The 22,185-nt window shown below is 51.3% G+C and overlaps 1 protein-coding gene across 3 annotated transcripts in view; it reads left to right on the top strand.

The window, feature by feature from the left end:
* GALNT18 (polypeptide N-acetylgalactosaminyltransferase 18) overlaps positions 1–22,185 on the top strand; it is a 353,469-nt gene that overhangs the window by 149,557 nt on the left and 181,727 nt on the right. For all 3 annotated transcript variants that reach the window (XR_011249332.1, XM_069554380.1, XM_069554381.1), the window contains exon 2: positions 20,102–20,294. Coding sequence is in view for 2 of the 3 variants with exons in the window: in XM_069554380.1 (XP_069410481.1) it covers positions 20,102–20,294 (193 nt within the window). In the remaining variant the exon portion in view is untranslated. The remainder of the gene's footprint in view (positions 1–20,101; positions 20,295–22,185) is intronic.

Below are 22,185 nucleotides of genomic sequence, written 5' to 3' on the forward strand. Positions count from 1 at the left end.
AAAATTTTGCCAGTGTATAGTCATCCTGTCACTGTCTTCAAGGCTATGCCTGAGGAATAATGGGGTCTGCAGAGTGGCCACTTACCCAGACAATGGCATGCAGGGTAGGCTCTTTCTCACACCCTAATGACTGCGAGGAAGTGAGGTGTACAGAGGAAGGTAGGGGGCTTTTCCCCATCTTCTGAGAAGGTGAAAGTTCCCATCTACAGGCCAGGCCACAAACATGGGGCATGACACAGTAGAATTTCCTCTGCGCCAACAATAGGAACATGCACAGACAGACGGACTGTAGATGTAACTGAGTGCCTAGGGTCTCAATTCTGGGAACCTGGAGCCGAAGACTTGGCCCTAAGCCTGAGAACCCGAGGTCTGTAGACTCAGGGACACAGCAAGAATGACAGTGGGGGCCAGGTGTGAAACAGGGCTGGCCCTGAGCCCTCCCAAGGCAAGGAGACACTTCGGACACAACTTCAAAACCATCTCCATCTAGGTGTCACTGTCCATTGGCCAAGGGAACCCGAGACACAAAAGCAGGTTGGAAAAACAGTATTTCTAACTGTTGGCGGTGATAGCCGTTGTTTGGTCTAAGTGGAGGCTTAAAAGGTTCGGAGCACAAGGTCTCATGTGCCTGGTACAGGGCAGAGACCTGTGCTTGGGGATTTGCTTCTCAGTCCGTGTGTGTGTGTGTGTGTGTGTGTGTGTGTGTGTGTGTGTGAACCTGTGCTGCAACAATGACCTTGGTACTACTCACTGACACTGATTGGATGCTTACCCCGTCCCAGGCACGGTAAGTGCTTTCCATCAAATGTTTCATGTAAATGCTTTCCATGAAATGTTTCATATACTCTTCCCAGCTCTTAGGAGGTAGGTTTTCTTTTTATCCTTTCCCACATCTGAGTAATCTGAGGTGCTGAGAAAGATTCCAGCATTTGCTCAGGGTCACACGGGTAATGAGTGGCAGGCTGAGAGTCAAACCCTGGCCTGTCACATTTGGTGCCCATGGTCTTGACCACTTTGATGTACTCACACACGAAATGGATGCTGAGGGCGGCTGAGTGGCATGTGGAATCAGGGCTCTGAAGATGCTGGCGGAGAAGGGGTGCCTGTTCCAGGGTGCGCCTGCTGAATCGCCTGCCTCGAGGGCCCCCCTGGCTCCTGAGGAAAAGCCTGGGCTTCTGGTGAAGGGGAGGCTGCAGACAGGAACAGCGAGGCCCTTGTGGTGCCGTGAGGTGTTGGAACCGCGCTCATAATGAGGGGGAGGTTTGCAGAGCTGCCCAGATGCCTTTCATCCGCTCCCTCTGTGAAGTCCTTGGGAACAGTCTGGGGCCCTGGTTTGAGGCCATCATTAGCACTGTGCTGTCTGAGACAGTCGTTTATACAACTCAGACAGCCTTTCCTGGCTCCCAGGAGCCAAAAAGCAATTTCCTCAGAGCTGGCTTACTGGCAGTCATGCAGAACGCTGCATTCTGTCAGGGCGTCTCCAGAGGCAGCAGTCACGCCTGCTACCCCCATACCAACATAGCACCCCCACCAGCATAGCCCCTTACCGAGCCCTGGCTGCAGCAGCAAGCCTAAGTGACCCTCTGGCAGTCTGTCCATCTGTCCAGCCGGCCAGCCCATTGTGACATGGTGGTATCCAGTAGTACACCTGGTTACCTGTCCATCTCATACCTGAGCGTGAGGTTGGTACACTGGCGGGACACCTCATTATCTGTCCATCTCATACCTGAGCGTGAGGTTGGTACACTGGCGGGACACCTGCTTACCTGTCCATCTTGTACTGAGTGTGAGGTTGGTACGCTGGCGGGATACCTGATTACCTGTCCATCTCATACCTGAGCGTGAGGTTGGTACACTGGCGGGACACCTGCTTACCTGTCCATCTTGTACTGAGTGTGAGGTTGGTACACTGGCGGGACACCTGCTTACCTGTCCATCTCATACCTGAGTGTGAGGTTGGTACGCTGGCGGGATACCTGATTACCTGTCCATCTCGTACTGAGCGTGAGTTTGGTACACTGGTGGGACATTGGTTACCTGTCCATCTCATACTGAGTGTGAGGTTGGTACGCTGGCGGGATACCTGATTATCTGTCCATCTTGTCCTGAGTGTGAGGCTGCAGGGAGGCTCCCTCATCTCTGTATCCCTTCTGTGGTTCCCAGACTTTCTCCAGCACTAGCACCTGTGGAATCTGCTGCAATGGCTGCGGGCTAAACAGGCATTCTCGAAGTGGAGGGGGCCACTTTGATTTATAGGGGTGCTGTTTGTAAAAGCTCCCAGTTCCAAGAATTCTGCTAGTGGGAAACACAGGGGAGTGGGGGTTCAGTGAAGAGCCTGTGCGATCCTGCCACCCCCAACTTGGCCTCTTTTACTCTCCAGCAACCTCCATGCAGCCTGGGCTCAGCAGCTCTGTTTCTCAACGTGTGTTCTAGGGAATACTGCATCAGAAACACAAGAGGAGATTGTGGTGCAGAGAAAAGACTCAGAATATCAGAACAGGCTCAGCTGTTTATGAGAAATGCATGGCAGGAGGGAGGACCATACTCACCAGTGTGGAGCTGGGGCGCTACAGCTCCAGGCCTTGAGTGCCCTTCTTTTCTGTATCTGTATATCCAAGTGCCTTCAACAATTTGCCCTTGGGAAAAGGAGCCCTTTGATGCCCAGGTTGGGAAAATGAGGCATCGTGATGCTCAGATGAGGAAAATAGACCTGGCGCCATCAGTTATTAAACTTCCAGAAGGCTGTTTGAAAGAGGGTAATGATACCACAGTGCTCCATATGAAAGATGGCATAGTATTTGTCCAATAAACACTCACGGGATATAAAAGGATTACAGTATTTGTTAAGGGGATGAAATACTAAGGATTGCTTTATCATTTGAGATGTGCAATGGTTTGACTTGACATGAAGTTCTATTGATAGGGAGGAGCTCATTTCTTAGGACTTGTTAATAATTACCCTGTCCCAAACCTTCTGCTTGGCTTCCCTGGTTGCTCACCGGTAAAGCATTTGTCTGCATTGCAGCAGACTTGGATTCAATTCCCAGGTTACGAAGATCCTCTGGAGAAGGAAATGGTGACCCGTTCTAGTATTCTTGTTTGAAAAATCCCATGGACAGAGGAGCCAGTCAGGCTACAGTCCACGGGGAATCTAAAGTCGGACACGATTGAGCCACTAAACCAAATCTACTCTAGAATCTTGCGGGATGGACCATCTTGGAGGGAATTTGTCTTTTCCCCAGGTGCACACACTGAAGTTTGGGAACGGTTCCCCAGCCCAGTGGTTCTAAATTGGCTGTGTATTGAAATCACTTGGACAGATTAAAAAATGAAACAAAACTAAAAGGATGCCTGGAACCCTACCTGCAGAGAATTTGAAGAGGACAGTCTGGGGTGGGCCTGAGCATTTATAGTTTTTTTTTGTCTGCTCCCCAATTGGCACTGGTGTGCAGCCAGGGTTGGGAACTCAGGTAAGCCACAGACTCAGGGACAGCGCCCATCTGTGCTCTGTGTGTGAGTGTCTTCTGGGCTGGCTCCAACCCTCAGAGACATTTATGGCCTGGACCTGCGCTCACTCCAGGACACCGAGTGGTTCCCTTTGATGCCTCTGGCTGGCCATCCAATAGGCACGGCAGCCTCTGCTGTGTTCAGAGGACCTTGCAGGAGTCCAGGAAAGAGCCTCTGGCATTGCTGCTCCTGGCTCTGGGTCAGACAAGTCCCTTTGAAGGAGCAGAGGGCAGCAGCTGCATCTGGAACCAGCCCATCCTGGGGGTGTTCCGATCATCAAATGTGGAGGACAGCCTGGGGGAGCAGCGCCTGAGAGTGGGTGCCACAGAGCCGTGAGCCTGACGCTTGGCACTGACTTCTGTCTCTTAGAGGAAGAGCCAGCAGAGCCCTCTGCTCACCCGCCCACCGCCCCCATGGACACACGCTCGCACAGGGGCACCTGACTTCTCACCGTCAAGAGCTCCCTTCCTCCTGGATCCCAGATTAGGAAGATGTTCTTCTCCAGACACGCTGCCTCCATTCAGAGATGGTCAGTTTATTTTCCCTTTTTATTAATCACAGCCACATGTAGCTGTTAAGCAGGGCTTCTGACTCCCAGTTAATATTTTTCCACCCTGAGTCTTCTAGAAATCAAACTCAAAGCCAGGGAATTGGGTCCCTTTATTGTGCATGTCCTTATTGCTGGGCCTTTTTGTAACAGTTTGAAGGCCTCAGAACATCCTGCCCAGGCCCCACTTCTGAGATCAGATGAGATGGGGTGCATTCAAGGTGGTGTGGCCATAGATCAGGTCTCAGGTCCTGTCCTGTCTCCCTCTCACTTCTGGCCTGTGTGTTCCCTTCAGCAAATCCCTGAATCTTTCTAATGGAATGAATGGCTTTGCCTCTTTCTCTCCCCAGGGAAATGAGACAGGTGAACGCATGAGCCTGTGAGGTTCCAACCATTTTTTTAGCCAGTGACCCTTTCTTTCAAAAGTTTTCTATGCAAAATTCTAGGAATTTAGGACTCAAAGCGTTATGGTAAAGGGACCTCAGGCCTCCCTTCCCCCCAACACAGGGTCCACTTTCCCCAAGGGGAGTCCGCAGAAGCTCTTGAAAACCACTCTTAGCTAGGTTAATTGGGCGGAGGGCGTCTTTTCTCCTATGGGGGATTCTATATCAGTCTTGGGAAAGTAGTTAGGTGGCATGCATACTTTGAAAAAGGGTTCCAAAATGGCCATTATTTTTGTTTTCAACTGTGATAATTTATTTTAAATTTCAAGGAATATGAAAGTAGGAATTTTTAATATTTATGAAAAGGAGACATTGATTTATAAAAGGTTGCAATCCATTGATCTAGATCATTGTTCTGCAAAATGCTGGTCACAACCCATTAGTAGGTTATAGAATCAATCTCCTAGTTCATAACCAACATTTGTTCTCTTTTTTTAAGATGCGCAGCTCTGTCTTCTTTGCTGTGTGCGGGCCTTTTGTGGTTGTGGGGAGTAGGGGCCACTCTCCAGTTGTGATGCACACACTTCTCGCTGTGGTGGCCTCTCTGGCTGCAGAGCAGCGCTCCAGGGTGTGCAGGCTCAGGAGTTGTGGCACCTGGGCTTAGTTGCCCCGAGGTATGTGAAATCTTCCCGAACCAGGGGTCGGACCTACATTCCCCTGCATTGGCAGGTGTATTCTTAACTACCGGACCATCAGGGAAGTCCCCGACGTCTGTTCTTAACAAAATATTGTAGTAAAAAAGAATATACCAAAGTTAGTCACATACAGTAAGGCTAAAGACTGTTTTGTAAACTGTGGTTTCTCTTATGTGTGTTTGCATGTACGTACCAGACATAAATGTAGTGAGTTATAGTCAAAGGAGGCCAAGAACGCTGGTCTGGCTGGAAGGTTCCTGTGGTCCTGGATGGATGGTCCTTCAGGCTCTGACTGCCCCGTGTCTGCATCTGGGAACTTTCTGACCTGCTGTGCTCAGCCATGCACTGTCAAGGAATGCAGGGAGACAAGAGCTCAGAGGCAGGACTCCTGGGCAGGGTGAGGCCCTCACCCCGAGAGAGCCCAGCACCCCCACACACCCGTCAGTCCGACTGCTCCTCCTTGGGCCTGGCAGGAGGAAGGGTTAATGTGGCACTGACCTTGCCCGGTTCTATAGTCCAGGATGCTAACTGTGGTATATCTTACATAAGACAAGTGGCGTATATGTGTGAGGGGTCTGGGGGCCTCCTGTTCGTGACTCTCAACAGTGGAGGGTCTTGCACCTCCAGGTCTCTCTGGTTCGTGGAGTCTGCCTTCAGGACCCTGCCTGAGCTACACTCCTTAGCCTTACACTCTGGGTTGTCTTGCTAAGGTGCCCGCCCACTGGGTCCTGAGCAGAGGCCAGCCTGGACAGCTCCCATGCTGTGAGGAATCCATAGGGCGTCCCGCAGAGTCACAGCCCCCTAGGAAGGGAATCCCCGTGTCCTTGCCCCTGGGCTGCACGTGCGACAGACCAACCTGGCCGGAAAAGTCACTGCCTCCCACCCAGCTCCCCAGTCAGACGGATCCATCCTGATGCAGAGGCTCTCACGTTTGGGCACTGGGCTCCCCTACTCCCGTGTGGCTTTCCCGACTTCCCTTACTCTCCTCACCCTAGCAGGAATGGGGGGAGGAGCAGGGAGCAGAGCCTGACCTTCCCCAGGCACCTCACCCTAGGATACCAGCAGGCTCTGGGTCCTCTTGTCCCATTAAGGAAGGTATAGGAGCCTTCCCTGTAGCTACCTGTTCTCAGTTACTCTGTATCCCTGACTCTGCTGGGAAAGGTGAGAAAGTCATGAGCAGCCACCTCATAAATGCCCCACTGTTGGCTCATAGTTCTGTCCCAGCAGCCGGCATAGTACCTGCCCATAATGATAGCAACCGTTGCCAGGGATTATATAGCACATAGAATGTGAGAGGCTGTCATTAATTTATTCAGTCCCCACAAGGAGGCAGGTAGTATGATTACCCCCGATTTTCCACGTTAGGAAACCAAGGCACAGAGAGGGTAAGTGACTTATACCAGGCCACACAGCTAATGAAGAGTGAAGCCAAACTCCAGCTGTGTGGCTCAGAGGTCCTGGACTTCCCCGCCAGACCAGGCTCTCTCTGCACAGTTGCATCTCGATGCAGTTTGTTGATTAAGTAAATTAACTTTCATTTGTTCCTCCAAATGCATAGAGTTTAATTTCCACCTCTCTGTGGGTACCCAGAAAAGGTAGGGCAAGCCCCTGTGTCTTTTTCAGTGTGCCAGGGCCCACCAGGGTGCTTCTTTTTAAGCCACCCATCCAGAGGAAAGGGCATTAGCGTTGGGTGCCTCTCCTTCTTGAAGAGAAGGATATGCTCATGGATCCGTTAGAGGCCGTGCATCCCAGTGCCCACTCTGGTAACCCACCAACCGTGAGGTGTGGCATGGAGGTAGAACCTGGGCACCCTAGGTTCTCTGAGCAGACCTTTCATCCTCAGATCTGAGACTGAGAAACTTGGGCCTCCCAGAAAGGCTGGCTTGCCCCCCACCCCCGCCCCTCCCCACCCCTGTGATCCTTTCTGGATGAAAGAACAGGCTTTGTCTTGCACCTTGAAAAGCCATTAGAACAGCAAACGCTCCTGATTGTGGAGGTCCCTGAAGGAAGTTCGGACCCTGTTGGTAATCCTGAGGTGCACTGTAGTGGCCTTGTCTGACCCTGTGCATGAGGCAGGAGCTTGGATGCTCTCCAAGGCCCCCGGCTGACAGAGATAGATAAGTGTGGGACCCTATTCACTGTGTCCGGACATGTAGACTTTCTTTGTCTGAAGCTCTTGGTTCTTTTATCTGACTCAGAACCAAGCCCACCTCCTTCCTCTGCCTCAGGTGCCCATGTAGCACGACAGGGTTGGCAAATTAAGAATTTACCAGATGGAAAGGTCTAATTTTTCCCCCTTTTAAAATCACAGGCATAACGGGTTTTTTTTTTTTTTTTTGGCACACATTCTGCTGGACACGTGCTGCATCCATAATACAGAACGCTGAGACATCATAAAGGTTTTCACATCTTTCATGTGATAAATATTTTTACCGTCATGCTTGAGAAATGAATTTTGTTTGAAACGGCCTATTTCCTTTGATGGCTTCTTTGACATGGATTCAAAGCCTCTCCTGGTCCTGCAAGAGCCTGGGGTTGGGAGGGCCTGTTTGTTAACTTTTTTCGAAGGACAAATCCACTTCTCTTCACTGAAATACAGCCTTGACTGCCAGGGCTGGGAGATTTACGACTCAGAGCAACCAGGAAAAGATGTCCAGGGAGCCAACAGCTGCTGGGAGTGGTGGCGCTTGGCCCTGGGGCCCCCACAGCCCGGGCACCCAGGAGCCTGTGAGCACACCCACCCTCCACCCCGGGTCCTATGGATCCTTCTCCACTGGCAACTGCACTTCAAGATGCAAATGTGCCTGTTGAACCAGAATGCAACCCCGTAATATTTCTTCATGCAAGTTTGTTTTTACAAGTGTTCTTCTCTCATCTTTGAAATGACACATTTTAATGGTCTTCCAACATGCGGTGAGCAGCCTCTTGGGACGACTAGAGAAATCTGTTTTCAGAACGAGCTTTTGTAGGCTGCTGCGGGCTGCTGTGACTCGTATGTGTGTGTATGTGTGTGCGCAAATGTGCACCCCTGGATAAGGATACAACTGATGATAACTGAGCAAAACAGGAAGCCTGCTCTCCTCTGGGAGCCTGGTTAATAGTCCCGGGCTCTGGTGATTAATATCCCCTCCCTCCACACTGGCAGTGCTCCCCTCACCTCCCTGCCAGCCTGACGTATAGGCTGCAGGGGCATCTGCATAGACCTGGGTACCAGCCTTGGTGAGGAGTATCTGAGGGAGGAGCTGCTGATCTGTCCAAGGCTCGGGCTCTAGGGTTCGGCAGCTTCAGAGGTACTGGGTAGGCTTGGGGGTCCAGAAGGTGGTCTGTCCCTAGCACCACTTTGCAGAAATCCTCACGGGTAGTAGAAGATGCACTGAAAAGCGAATGAGGGCACTCAGGGCCTTGATTTACTTACATGGTCCAAGAATCAGCTGCTACTGAGCTGATGACCTTGGGCAAGTCATTTTAACCTCTCTGGACCTTAGTTTATTTAAAATAAAAAGTTTGAACCAGAGCCCTAAGGATACCATTGAACATTCTGCTTCACCAATTCCCATGTGAGATGAACTATCTTAGAATCATGTGAAAGGGTCTTAGAGATCATTGCATCCCACCCCAGTAAGTTTACCCAAGAGAAAACTAAGGCCTGAAGAGAGGGAGGGACTTGCTCATTCTCAGGATGAATAAGCTGCAGAGTCAGGGCTAGAAGGAAGCCTGTGACTCCCATCATCTCTACAGCCTGGTTCTCAGAGTGGGGCCCCTCCAGCAGCTTCAGTATCTCCTGGGAATTAGTTAGAAATGAATATTCTCAGGTCCCACCCCAGACCTGCTGCTACATCAGAAACCCTGCGGGTGGGGCCCAGCATGAGCTGTGATGGAACAAGCCCTCTGGGTAAGTCTGATGTTCATTCATGAAAGGGAACCACTGCCAGACAGCGCACGGCTGCCCCTTTAAGACCAGAAGAAAGACACTGGAAACCCGCAGGCTTCCAGAGAGGCTGAGACCAGAGTAAAGAGGGTAAAGTAATATTACGGAGGACAGGGACGCACTCTTCCCAGCTTACCTCAGGCTGCAGGTTTCCCAAAGCAAGGACTCTCCTGTAGCCTGTTCCATACCTAGGAGCTGCAGCTGTTGCAGGCAGTCTGAAGCTGGTCCGAGTTGTAGACCGTCTTGCTGCAAAGGAGCACATTTCTTTCTCCCCGTTGAGCCCAGCTGTTCCCATCTGCGTATTTGTGCCAGGAGAAGCATGCCACTTTAACGTCAACAGGGTCACCAACTTGTTCATCTCAAGAGTTGATGTGTGGAAACACTGTGTTTTATGTGTGAATGGTGAGGTGTATATTTAGTAGAAGTCTGGGTGCTCATCTCCAGGCTGTCAGCTCTCAGGAAAAAAAAAAAATGATGATATGTGCTTCAGAGGTCATTATATCTCCTAGGCAGAATTCTAGGTTTAAGGGGTTGTTTTAAAGTGGCGCATAATGGCAACTATAAATCCTCGTTCCTAAGGTACGTACATTCGTCACTCCCTAAAATGAGTTTTTCACATGTTCTTTATGTGGTTGGCTCGGAGCATAAAACCTTAGACCTTTAATGGCTGCTTTCATTCCGTATAATTTCTAATCAAGTCCATTTCCATTTCCATGAGCGTGGATGCACACGCTGAGCTCTGGCTGTCCCTACCTGCCAGGCTGTCTCAGCGGTGAGCTCAGCCACACCCAGGCCCACAGCCCACCCCGTAGAGGGTAGAGGGCATGGTGGGCCCAGGCTGGCAAGGAACCTGGTGTGAGATCTGTCTGCCTGCCAGAGGCCATCACACAGTGTCCGGAGTCAGATGAGTTCCTGTTCCTTGTCTGCTGTGTCAGCCCAGAACGGAATGACTAGTGCTTCTCCCTAGGCCCCTGACTCATTCTCTAGTTTCTTGTTAGGACCCATCACACTTCTTGAATCCCAGCCTTCTCTTATCCTTCCCAGCCCCTCCCAGGAGGGCAGGCCTGATTCCTCTGTCCGCTATTCTGGCCTTGCTCAGGATCCTGTTCTCAGTGACTTGAACACCCAGGATCATAACTACCTTGGTCCTTCCCAGCTGGGGCTGAATTAGGTGGGCTCGAGTAGTGGCCCATGAGGCCAGTACTAGGAGAGTAAGAGTGGGCCCTCATACAGTCAGGCTGAGAGGTGTCCTGGAGGTGGACGCTCTTGACCGGCAGGCAGATCCTAGCTAACACTCACCCAGCTTACAAGCTGCCAGGCTGTGCTCTGAGTGCCGGACACAGGTTCCCTTCTCCGTTTCTCACTACTACCCTACAAGGTTGGTATTGTTATCCTATTTACTAGTGAGGAAACTGAAGCACAGAGCAGTTATGACCTGGCTTATTAGATGCAGCAGCCAGGAGCCAGTCTCTGCTGCCACTGCACTGGGGTCAGCAAACTGCAGCCCAGGGGCCAGAGCTGACCTGCTGCCTGCTATAGAAGAAATACTCTTTCTGGAACAAGGCCACACCCCCTCATTTGCATATGATCTATGACTGCTTTCAAGAGACCAGGGCAGAGTGGAGTAGTTATAACCAAGACCTCGTGATCTGAGAACCTAAAATACTCACTACTGGTCCTTTACAGAAAGAGCCTGCCAACCCTCGCATTACATCATACTGCCTCTGATGACTCCCATGAAATCTAATGCAGATGGTTTTAGGTATCTGCCAGTATGCAGTTTCTCAGATTCCCAGATGAGAAAACTCCCAAAACAATAGAACTGCAGCTTCAGGGAGTTTTGAAAGCCAGAGTTTGGGGTAACCAAACTCACCAATTCAAAGCACAGCAGGGGAGGCAGGGCCGGCAGTAAGGAGCCAGTTGGAGAAGAGGATGATTCAGTCAGAGCTGGTGGGGAAGAAGCAGGAGGCAGGAGGGCAGTGGCCTCGGCACATGCCTTGCACCTCCCGGGCTCTTGTTCGCTGTTCACTAGCTGGTGCGTGAGGGAGGCAGGGCCAGGGTGGATTCAAGGTCAGGGACGAGGCTCCCAGCTACCTGCTGGCCTCGTGGGCACCTGCCTCCTTTGGAGAACCTGACTGGCAGCCCTGCCCTGGTTTCCTGGGTGTGTGTCCCCTCGTGCAAGTCCCAGAGCCATGTCAGGGAGGAGACCACCGCTGTGCTGAGAGCTGATCAGCTCTCAACAAATGTGAGCTGTCGTTCCTTTGCCTCTCAGGGTTCCAACCCTGAGAGCAGAGTATTAGAATCACACCTTTATAAAGAGCAAAACCCACAGTGATGGAACTGTTACTAGGTAAGGCAGAATAATGTGCCCCCCCCACACACACAAAGATAAGTGCATCCCAATCTCTGGGGTTTGTGAATATTAGCTGATATGGCAATGGGGAGTTAAGGTTGTGGATGAAATTAAGGGTGCCCATCAGTTCACCTTAAAATAGGGAGTGTCCGAGATTATCCAGGTGGACCCAATGTAATCATGGGGGCCTTCAAAGTGTCAAAGGGGATCAGAAGTCAGAGGGATGCCACGTGAGAGGAATTCAACCCACTGTTGTTGGCATTGGCCATGAAATAAGAGGGTCATGGGCCAAGGACAGCAGATGGCCTCTAGAAGCTGGAATGGAGGATTCAAGGATTCAAGAATTGTCCTCTAGGACATGCAGAAAGGCACACAACCCTGCCAATACCTTGATTTTATCCTAGAGAGACCTTGTCAGACCCTTGACCTCCAAAACTACAAGATAATACATTAGCATAAAGTCGTTAAATTTGTGGACATTTGTTACGGCAGCAACAGGAAACAGATCCACAGGCCAGGAGTCTGAGTTTGCGAAGCACTTTACTGATGCCACCAGCTCGCCTTGTCTTCACAGTTAGCGAGAGCTTTTATCATCCCCATCAAACAGACAAGTTGGCTGAGGTTCAGGGGGATTGACGAAGGGCACACAGCCTGCCTAGGGCAGAGCTGACTCTGGAGCCCCGGTGGGAGGCTGTCCTTCGCCATGCAGGCCTGGCCCTGACTGGTCAGGAGGCCTTCTGTGGCAGCCGCTCCCCTTCCCCGCAGGGCTGTCCACGTGCCAGAGGAAGCTCTCCCCGTGTGTCTGTTCCACAGTGGATAAAGTCGTTCTGCGGAGGCTTCGAATGGTGTGGGGCCTGAGACTGTCAGAGCTCCTTGCTTCTGATTACCTCCAAGCTCTTTCCTGCCAGATCCCACTTCTTTCTCTTAGCCGTTCTTAGGATTCCTGGAAAAGAAAGCCGAACTGTGGGGGCAAAAGACCTTCAGCTCATGTCATACTGTATCTCTAAAACTGGAAAGGAGGGGAGACCCTCAGCTCAACACAGTACTTTGCTTCCTTATTATTAGGACTCTTAGCACATTGAAGGATGTTTTTAAAACCCTGAAGATCTCCCCTTGGGAGCCCAAGTACAAGTGGAGACCTGATGCCTTCCTTTTCGAGGAGTAAGAAAAGCATCATGGTGATGTGCGCAAGTCCTCCTTCTTCTCCCCAGTAGAGCCCAAACACTGGGTCCATCTCACAGAGCGGGAAACGGGGATTTGCCCCGTGTTGGGGGGGAGGGTGGACTGAGGCTCCCTGCCTCTCAGGACCGTCTGTTTCCCCCAGGATCTCGGTGCCTCCCTCTGGCTAGGACAGGCCCAGGGGCACCACTTTGGATCCAGGGCTGGGTGTCGGAAGAGAAGTGGGGAGGCCACACATCCTGGAGTGTGGAGGTGGCACTGCAGAGGGCAAGCAGAGGCAGTCAGGTCTAGCTGTTGCTGTGCTGGGGTGAACCAGCCCATGTGTGGAGGTGTGAATCCTGCCTCATCAGTTTTGCTCCCATGGACTGGCTTTGAGGCTCTGAAGATGCTTCCCGGGCTTCTGGGCTTCTCGGGCGAGGCCCAGGCATCAAGCTGTTTAAGTGGGAACAATGGTCCTTTATCATCAGCAGGGAGCCAGCCAGCAGGTGATACTGAACAACAACAATGTACATTTTTGAGTATTCAATTAGCCCTTTTCTTTTTAACACCAAATAAAGCATACAACAAGACATCTCAAGAATGGAAGAAAAGTTTTCTAGAAATCACTTAACTGTACTTTTGAAACAGGTGAATTTTATGGTATGTAAATTACACCCTAATAAAGCTGTTAAAAAAAAAATGAAAGGAGTGGAAGGAAAGGAAACTGCATTAAGAATTCTTATCTGGATATTCAGCACTGCCAGCTCCATTATTTCATGCTTAGCCTTCATCCCTCCAAAAGCCGACTTCACAGCGGCTCCCCCCACCAGCCTGGCAGTCTCTTCCTGTTCCCCAACCAAGGAAATGCAGACTTGAAAGGCTGGACTGTGGATCTAACCCAGAGAAAATGAAGAACAGGCCTAGGAGAGTGGGAGAAGGGGCCCCCAGGACACTCTGGGAGGCGGACAGGCACCAGGGCCGTCTATGCCTGCCCCCCAGACATCCTTTAGACACAGGGCCCCAGTGCACACAGCAGGCAATTACCTGGGACATTGGCCTTCCTCCCTGCCTCCCTGTCCCTGGACTCTGGATTTCACCACCCAACACCAAAGCTTCAGCTCTGAGCATGGCCGGAGGGCAGAAACCTAAATAGCAGGCTATAGGACTGGCTGCAGGGCAGAAGACAGGCCCTCTCACCACCCACCCTCAGTCTTCTTAACTGCCTGGAAGAGGGGCAGAAAGGAAACTGGGGAAAACCATTAAAAACAAAACAAACAAAAAGAAAAACAAGAGGGCTCCACTGCTTGGCGGAATATCCCCAAAGGTGCCCATATGGAGGGATCAGAAGCAGAACTGCCACTCCCAGTGAGCCCCTAGTCCAGCCTGAGCGACTGGCTGACTGGCCCTTGGCAAAGTGGGCCTCGTCCCAGGTGGCTCAATCTGTCCCCCAGCAGAGCTTGGCCAGTCCTGCTGTCCAGCCCCAAATCACTTTGACCTCCAGCAGCGATCGTGCAATGTTACCCCTTCTGTTGCTATTTTAAGATTCATCTCAAAGTCCAAGGAGCAGAGTCGGGCTCAGGGAGAGGTCTGGGCTACAGCCTCTTCTGCAGCTCCTCCAGCCTCAGAATTTCCACTGAAGGGCGTGGCAGGAGTGGACAAAATGGCTCAGCTTCAAAAGACAGGGATCCCCAGGAACATGGTCCTAGAGAGGACAGGCCATCAGAAATGGGAGGGGCTGGGCAGTATGGTAATGTCTGTTTCACTCCAAGACCCATTTTCTTTCTCCTCCATCGTGCAGTCTTGGCGCCGCCCAGACAGGCAGAAGCAGCTGGGAGAGCCTTCACTCGGGGGGCTCCCTGAAGCAGCCCTCCTCACACAGGTATTCCTCCCGCTTTCAGCATCAGCAGCTTTGGAGGCCTCACGGGCCTTGACTGGGTCTCCAGATGGCCTCCCCGTGCCTGGCTGGCGAGCTGGGGCTCAGGCTCGGAGCTGCAGCCTCGGGTACATTCATTGTTTGGAGCTTCGGAAGCTGCTTTCCTGCCCCAGTTCCCTCCTGTCTCTGTGAATTAGCACGGAGGCTGTCAGGACCTGGATCTGAAATTCTCCGCTCTCATTAGCGGGCTGCATGTCAGGCTCCGTGGGCCTGTCTCTGGGACCATATCGTGGCATTTCCTAGATGTGATCACTGGTAGAACTTTCTGGAAAACAGGTCATGCGTGATGAGTCCTGGGCACTAACATGGGGAACGGATGAGCTGAGTGAATTGTATTCAGAAACCCATAATTCTTTTTCACAGAGGCCTCCTAGGAAGGGCTCGAGCAAGTTATAGTCAAATTGTACTTAACTAGCAAGGCACAGACACTAGCCAGTTGGCATAAATGCTGGTCACAGCACGGAACAGCTGGGGTGGGGAGGCAGAGCAGGCATACACGTTTCAATTGCTGGCTGGTAGAAAGATCCGGATCCAAGAAAAGGGCCAGAGCGGTTGGGGTAAGAGGGCCACGTGGAGGGCCTCGGGGAAGCAGCTGTTTGCCAGTGCTGTGAAGGTATTGCAGTGGGTTACCAGCTGCTGTGAACCAGTGCAGACCAACATCAGCAGCCTCTCGGGGCCTGAAGTGCCTCTAGTCCTCAGGCCAGACAGTGTGTCTCTCCCATGGCACAGAGGCCGGGGCTGTGGCCAGGAGTAGTTTCAGCATCAAGCTCTTTCCTGTCTCTGAGGTGCAGTCTTTTCTCATCTGTGATGGGAATGATAGAACCTACATCTTGGGGCCACTGCGATGGCCTGGTCTTACCACCGGGCAGGGCCAGTGCAGTGGAATTGCGGTACAGTGTTTGCAGGGATCAGCTTCAGGGGCAAGGTTTTGCAGTAAACACCCAAGGTTAGCCTGCAGTCCCCTCCTCATTGGTCCTCAAATAATTTTTGAATGGCACTTGGCCACTTTGGACAGAACCTTTGGTGATGGCTGGCAAGTGGCACCTTGGCATATGTGTCTGAAGGTTCAGAAACTATTTCCAAATCACATGGCCAGTCGGGCCTTTCGGACTTGCAGTCTGTGCTGTGGTTCTTCCTTCCCCACTCACTGGCTGTCCCAGGCCTGCTGGGGTCCTGGCAGCTCCAGTTCTTGTTCTCTAGTTTTTGCTCTGTTAGAGCCATCTGTCTTGTGGCCAAGAAGGACCACTGGCTATGGGAGGTCATGAGCAGAGAGGGGCCGAACACGGCACTGCCCCCCTCGACCAATGAGTCTCCAGTGAGTGTCCTTCATGAGTCGGGCCCCACTGGGGCCCCCTCCTGCCCACAGCTCGTGGTTGTTCATAGTGAGTCAGGGGAAGCAGAGGAATAGTTCTCCTGCCCGGGCGTTACACGGGTGCCGCTTGTGCCCCGTACGTGGCTGTCTAGTGAAACGGCCCTTCAGTGTTCCCTCTCAGCCTGCTTCTCCCTGGGACACAGACGAGCACAGGGCTGGGTGAGGAGTGGGCTGGGACCGCAGCCTCCGTGCTGTGCTCAGAACCCTCCAGACACTGGCTCAGCCACCCGGCTGAGTTCCTTGTGTTCTCCTCATTTGTGCTGTGAATGAGCTCTCCTGGGGGGGCACTGAGCCCCCTGAATATACACGTCTCTCAGGTCACCCCTTCCGTGAGTCAAGAGTGAACCCCAGCGGGGGCCACAGCCCATGCCTGCCCCTAGGGACACCTGATCATTGGGTGAGAGATGTCTGTGGGTCTTGCGCCTCACCAGATGGGTCTGGACACCTCCAGACCCCTGCAGAGGACCCAGCCCAGGCACTTCCCTGGAGCCTCTTTGTCACCCTAACTGTGTCAGACATGGTCCTTCTTATAGGTCTGCTCTCTTACTGGAGAGTGCGGGGCGTTGAGTCTAGGACTGGTTAATGGGAGGCCACTCTGTCGACATGGACGCCCTTCATCTGGGGCTACACAGCAGCAGCATCTTCCAGAGCTGGGACCTCATTCATCTTCCTCACCTGAGCTCAAGAAGGGCAAATGGAGGAGCACCCTGGCAGGCTGTGGGGCTGTGTGTGTCCTTAGCCACTGACGCACCCTGTGCTAACACTTATTATGTGCTGGGCACTGTGCTAACCTCTCACATGGACCTTCTCATTGAATATACACCAATAGTCTACCAAGAAAGTACTGTTAGTACCCATTCCACTTTCCAGATGAGGAACTGAGGTGCAGCTAAGCTAATCTGGAAAATGGCAGAGCTGGGGTATACATTCTGTCTCTACAGCCAGGGCTCCTAAGGAAACAAAATGGATGGATTAGCAGAGGCAAGTCCTCTTTACCTAAGGGATGTCAAATGTGAGGTGTAGAGCAGGGGTCAGCGTACTTTTTCTTAAAGGGCCAGAAAGTACATATTTTCCACTTTTCAAGCCGTATGGGTCTCTGTCATACTCTGCGTTTGCTGTCCTAAAGCACTATAGCTAAATATAGAGCAGGTGAATATCATGTGTTACAATAAAGCTTTATTTATGTAAAAGATGGTGGGCCCTCGGACCATAGTTTCCCACTTGGTGCAGAGAAAAGGTTCAGTGCCCCTGACAAACTGGGCGACCTCAGATTAGCCGTTCAACTTCTTCAACTTTGGTTTCCTCGTGTCTAGTAACTAACCACTATGGGGTACTGATAAACTGATTTGTTTTGAAATGATGGACTGATCTCCTTGTAAGAGCCACAGACTCTGCTGGGAGCCACAGATACAGCAGGGAACAAGACAGATGTCCTCCTGCCCTCATGGGATCCAGCCCGTGAGCACAGCAGAGAGAACCTTGGGTAAAGACATGAGCCAGCGCTGCGCTTGGCTCAGGCAGAAATTCACCAAATATACCCCCTCTTCTCCCTGTCCTGCCCGTGACTCATCATTCAGAACCCACTGCTATCAAACTTGTTGTCCTTTGTACCCATACTGAGTAAAAAGGCACAAGCATGTGTTGGGACCCAGGACTTTAATATGTTTATAATCCATTTTTATGCAATACCAGTCTAATTGTGAATCATAATTTTTTCATTAAATGACCTGATTTTACTTGATAATATCCGTTTAGGTATGTGAGAGCAGTGAAACTCCATTTGTGTTAAATATTATATGTGTGATTCAGTTGGTTCACTCATTTAGATTTTTGCTGCTCCTGAATCCAAACGAATGAACCATCCATCTTTTTAGAAATAACAAGGACCTTCAAGATCAGGTGAGCCCTGTATTTCCTTTCAAACACACCAAGTCGAGGGGCCAAGGGCAGCCTGAGCTCTGGGATGGAGCCTTGAGCAGCACCGCAGTCCCAGAAGTTCTTGCTTTGTCACAGAAATGCGCACGTAGCTCACACTTTACTCCTTTAAATGTCTAATATGTTTAATATATCTGAGTTTCCTTCTGCATCTTTAAGGAAAAGTGGTAACTGAGATGACACGCCATGTTCATCTTTGGAATTCACCTGTATCCAGCCCTTTGCTCTGTGAAGACAGTGCAGCCTAAGGGTTGGGACCACTGCCTTGGGGGACAGACCACCTCAGATTGCATCTCAGCTACTTCACTTCCTTCTAAGTGAACCAGGCCAAGGTTTCTTATCCTCTGTGTGCCTCGCGTTCACTATCTCTAGAATGGTGACAGTGGCAGTCCCCACCCTGTAGGGGAAATGAGTTGGTATGTGAAAAATGCTTATGGCAGAGCCTGACTCATGGTAAGCACTCAGCAAGTGCTAGCTGTGATGGTTATACCAGGAGTTACATGGATCTCCAGAGTGTGAGTATGTGCCCAGGACATGGCCCCCGAAAAGCAGGGGTGCTTACACATGCTCACCCAGCAGCCGTGAGTCCCAGCTCCATGGGCACGAGTATTGGTGTCTCCCTGACCCGAGTCTCTGGCGTTGGTGTGCTCGCTCTGCTTTCAGAATCATTCGCTGTCTAATTCGCAAGGAGCTAGGACAGCCGCCTCTGCCTGTGAATTCCTTTCTGTACCTCCAGTGATGGGGCTTCCTCCCCCAGGAGCACCCCTTCTGTGATAGGAGTGTCCTGGGTGCTGGAAGGCTTATTCTCAAGCCTCCTCCTCTTCCCAAATGGACTCTTCCAAGAATCTGTCAGGAGAAGGAGGTGGTAAGAGCTGTGGTATGCAGCTCTGAGCTCTCCAGCCTTGAAGACCAAGGGCCCTAGCCCTTTGCCTGTCTCCAGACTGTACCTTTAAGTTTCCTGACATAAGTGTGTTTGCACCTACTGGCTCCATGTAGATAGCTGAAGGGACTTTGGCAAGTGTCCTAAGCCTGCCTCTCCTGTTCTGAACCCTCTTCTCCTTCCTCCTGGTCCCTGTCTCATTCCAGGCTCCATCTCTTACTTACATCATGTTTATGAACATGAAAGGCCAGTCCAGTGGCCTTAGCATCCCTGTCCAATTTCTTTGATAGCTGACCTTAAATGGTGGGCCTGACTACCTGTCCCTTGGAATGAGTTCCATAGTCAGCCTGTGTCCTGGTAAGACCTACTCATTATCCCTGTAAAAGAGGGTCTTCACCCACCAGGCTACCCTTGCTATAGCAACCCCGAGTCCCATTTATTGTGCACTTACTCTGAAAAAAGTGTTCCGTGTACATTATTGCATGTAATTCTCACAGATCTCAGGAATGAGGAGTAGGTATTGTTATTAATATCCCCACATTACAAGTGGGGAAATCAAGGCATCAAGAGGTTGAGTGTTTGCTTATGCTCATGTCGCCAGTGAATAGTGGGGCAGGGATTTGTTTGAATCTGTGTCTATATACATCCAAGCCTCTGCTCTTATAGGTAATAATACCCCCTCCATTTTCTTGGACATTTCCAGGAGAACCGTGAATTCTCTTGATCTGGTATGAGGTTTGCCCCTACAAAGTCTACCAGAGGTCCAATGTGCAGTGCCCAGAGTGTGTGGAGGTTTGAGGATGGTCTGTCTATCCGCTGTGCCAACAAGCCCGTCTCCTGGTGGGCAGAGCCTGAAGCAGCAGGAGGCAATCTGGCCGAGGGTCCTAGCAGTTAGATGAATGCCATAGGGTGTAGCCAGGAAACTCTCAGCAGGACCAGACAGTGGAGAGAGAGCAGAGTGGCAAGAACTGGGCAAGGGAGCAGGCACTCAGCTTGGGGGTCCGGGTGTGGGACAGTTTAGGACTAGCAGGGAATAGGGGTGTGATCTGGGGAAAGGGAAGCAGAAACGCCATTCAAGGGCTGGGCCCGGCATCTGACGAGAAGGCAGACTGGGAAAGGAGGAGCTTCTGGCATAAAGCCACGGGGCATCAGGATCATGCCCACCGGCTTCCCCTCGGACTCTGCTGGGTGTATTTCTGTATCCATTGTGTTAGTGGTTGCTGGGTGGATGAATGGATGTATGGAAGGATAAATGGGCTTGGGGGAGCATGACGATTCTATTCGCCCCCACCCCCAAAGTTGGGGCTAAGATCGTTTTCTCCAAAGCAATGGTGAGGAAGGGTGAAGGGTTGTCATGGCATATGAGGGGTGTACTCTGACCCACTGTCTCCTTATCCCTTCTTTCTCCAGAAGCCCCCGCCAAACCTGAGGAGGCAGAGGCTGAGCCCTTCACAGACTCCTCTCTGTTTGCACACTGGGGCCAGGAGCTCAGCCCCGAAGGCCGGCGTGTGGCCCTGAAGCAGTTCCAGTACTACGGCTACAACGCCTACCTCAGTGACCGCCTACCCCTCGACCGGCCCCTGCCTGACCTCAGACCCAGTGGGTGAGCAGAGTCAGTGGCTGGGCCCTTGTCGACCTGCTGGTGGGGAGGTGGAGTCCCTGTGGTGTTGGGGACAGAGCCAGGACTGGGTGTCCGGACTCCTGATCTCTTCCCAGCTTTAGCCTATGGTCCTCCCCACTCAGCCTGCATCGAGCAAGTTACTCTCCCTCTCCTCCCAGCCTCAGTTTCTCAATCTACTAAGCAGGGAGAAGGCTTTCTTCCATGAGAAATAGGAGATTTTGGGATTAATAACCGAATTTAATCCTTAAGGGCACAAGAATCATCTGGCACTCCTGTTAATAAGTCATTTTAACCCAATTAGTTGCATTTTTATGAACAATTATTTTTTCCTGTAAATTAGTTTCTTAAAGTACATCCATCTTCCAAGGCTAACAAGTCATTACACCCGACAGAGAAGTCTGTCTTGACTTCTCTCTTTGTTACCAAAGATGTTCCTTTAAGGTTCAGTTAGAATTTTTATTACTCCTAATTATTAAAAATGTGGGCACGTACCACAGCTGAGAAAATCTCATTAACTTTTGTGAGCTCCCCCCTTCTTTTCCTCACCTTCTCCCTCCGCACCTTCTCTTCCTCTCTTTCTACTTATTTTTAAATTTTTCTTAAAGCTGCACACCACAGTTAGCTTGTGTCTGGAGCTGTCAAGAAAGATCTTGCTTCTGGGTTTGGAGTCTGTGTTCTTTGGAAAGGAGAGTTCAGTTCAGTTTCATAGACATTTATTGAACATCTGCTGTATGCCCTGTAGTTAGGTATGGTTTTTCTTGGCCCAAGTGAACCTGGGCCAAGGGATGAAAGACCATCTAAGGATCTACATGGGGAAAAAAGAGTATATGTTCATTTAAAGAATACGTGGGGGCTTCCCAGATGGCTCAGTGGGTAAAGAATCCACCTGCAATGCGGGAGACACGGGTTCAACCCCTGGGTCAGGAAGGTCCCCTGGAGAAGGGTATGGCAACCCACTCCAGTGCTCATGCCTGGAGAATCCTGTGGACAGAGGAACCTGGTGGGCTACAGTCTATAGGGTCGCAAAGAGTCAGACATGACTGAAGTGACTTGGCACACACACACAGGACTCTGCAGAGGCCTCAGCCATGATCTTGGCCAGCACAAAAGCTATGGACTCGGGTGCAACTCAATACACATTTTTCCCAAAATAAGGGGAAATGGTGGATTTTGCTGACTGCAGCGTGGCTGTAATGATGACTGGTGTTTACATGGGCTTGATTGGTTGAGATGTGCTTCCCATGTGGACCACACCAACCTGCATGAAGGTGGGCAGGCAGCTGGCACAGTCCCATTCAAGCCGAAGTAGATGAGGAACAGAAAGAATACGAGTTCTGGCTGACATCACACAGTTGAATAAGTGATTCAACTGGGACTTGAGCTGGGACTTGAACCAATGTATCCAGAAGCCAATGTATCCGAGCCCACAGCTGGGCTGGCCTCGACTGTGCAGGAGGCATGCTGAGAGCTGACTGACACCCTTCCGCCCTTCACTGAGAGAGGCGCTGCGCACACCAGTCCTTCCAGTTTCCATGGGAGAGAAGCAGGAGTTGCTGGGTGGAGAGACGAGGCCGCGTGGCCTTTCTCTAAAGTGCAGGGCTCCCTGGAAAGCCCGCTCTGAAGGAAGTGCATTCAGAAAAGACAGCCTGGACTTCCTGAGTTTGCTAAGAAGGTGGTGGCAGGTGCGTGGGCAGGGGCCGGAGGGGGATGTCTCTGAAGGACTCCAGGTGAGCTGAATTCTGTGGTTTCCTCCTGAGCCACTGGAGAGAAGCAGTAATCATAATGGAAAGACCTTTCCTCTGCACAGAACTTTACAGTTTATGGAGCTTCCACACCTCCCCTGTGGGCAAGGCGACTTCTGTCAACCCCTTTT

Source organism: Ovis canadensis, chromosome 15 (assembly GCF_042477335.2).
Source record: "Ovis canadensis isolate MfBH-ARS-UI-01 breed Bighorn chromosome 15, ARS-UI_OviCan_v2, whole genome shotgun sequence".
Classification (NCBI taxonomy): domain Eukaryota; kingdom Metazoa; phylum Chordata; class Mammalia; order Artiodactyla; family Bovidae; genus Ovis; species Ovis canadensis.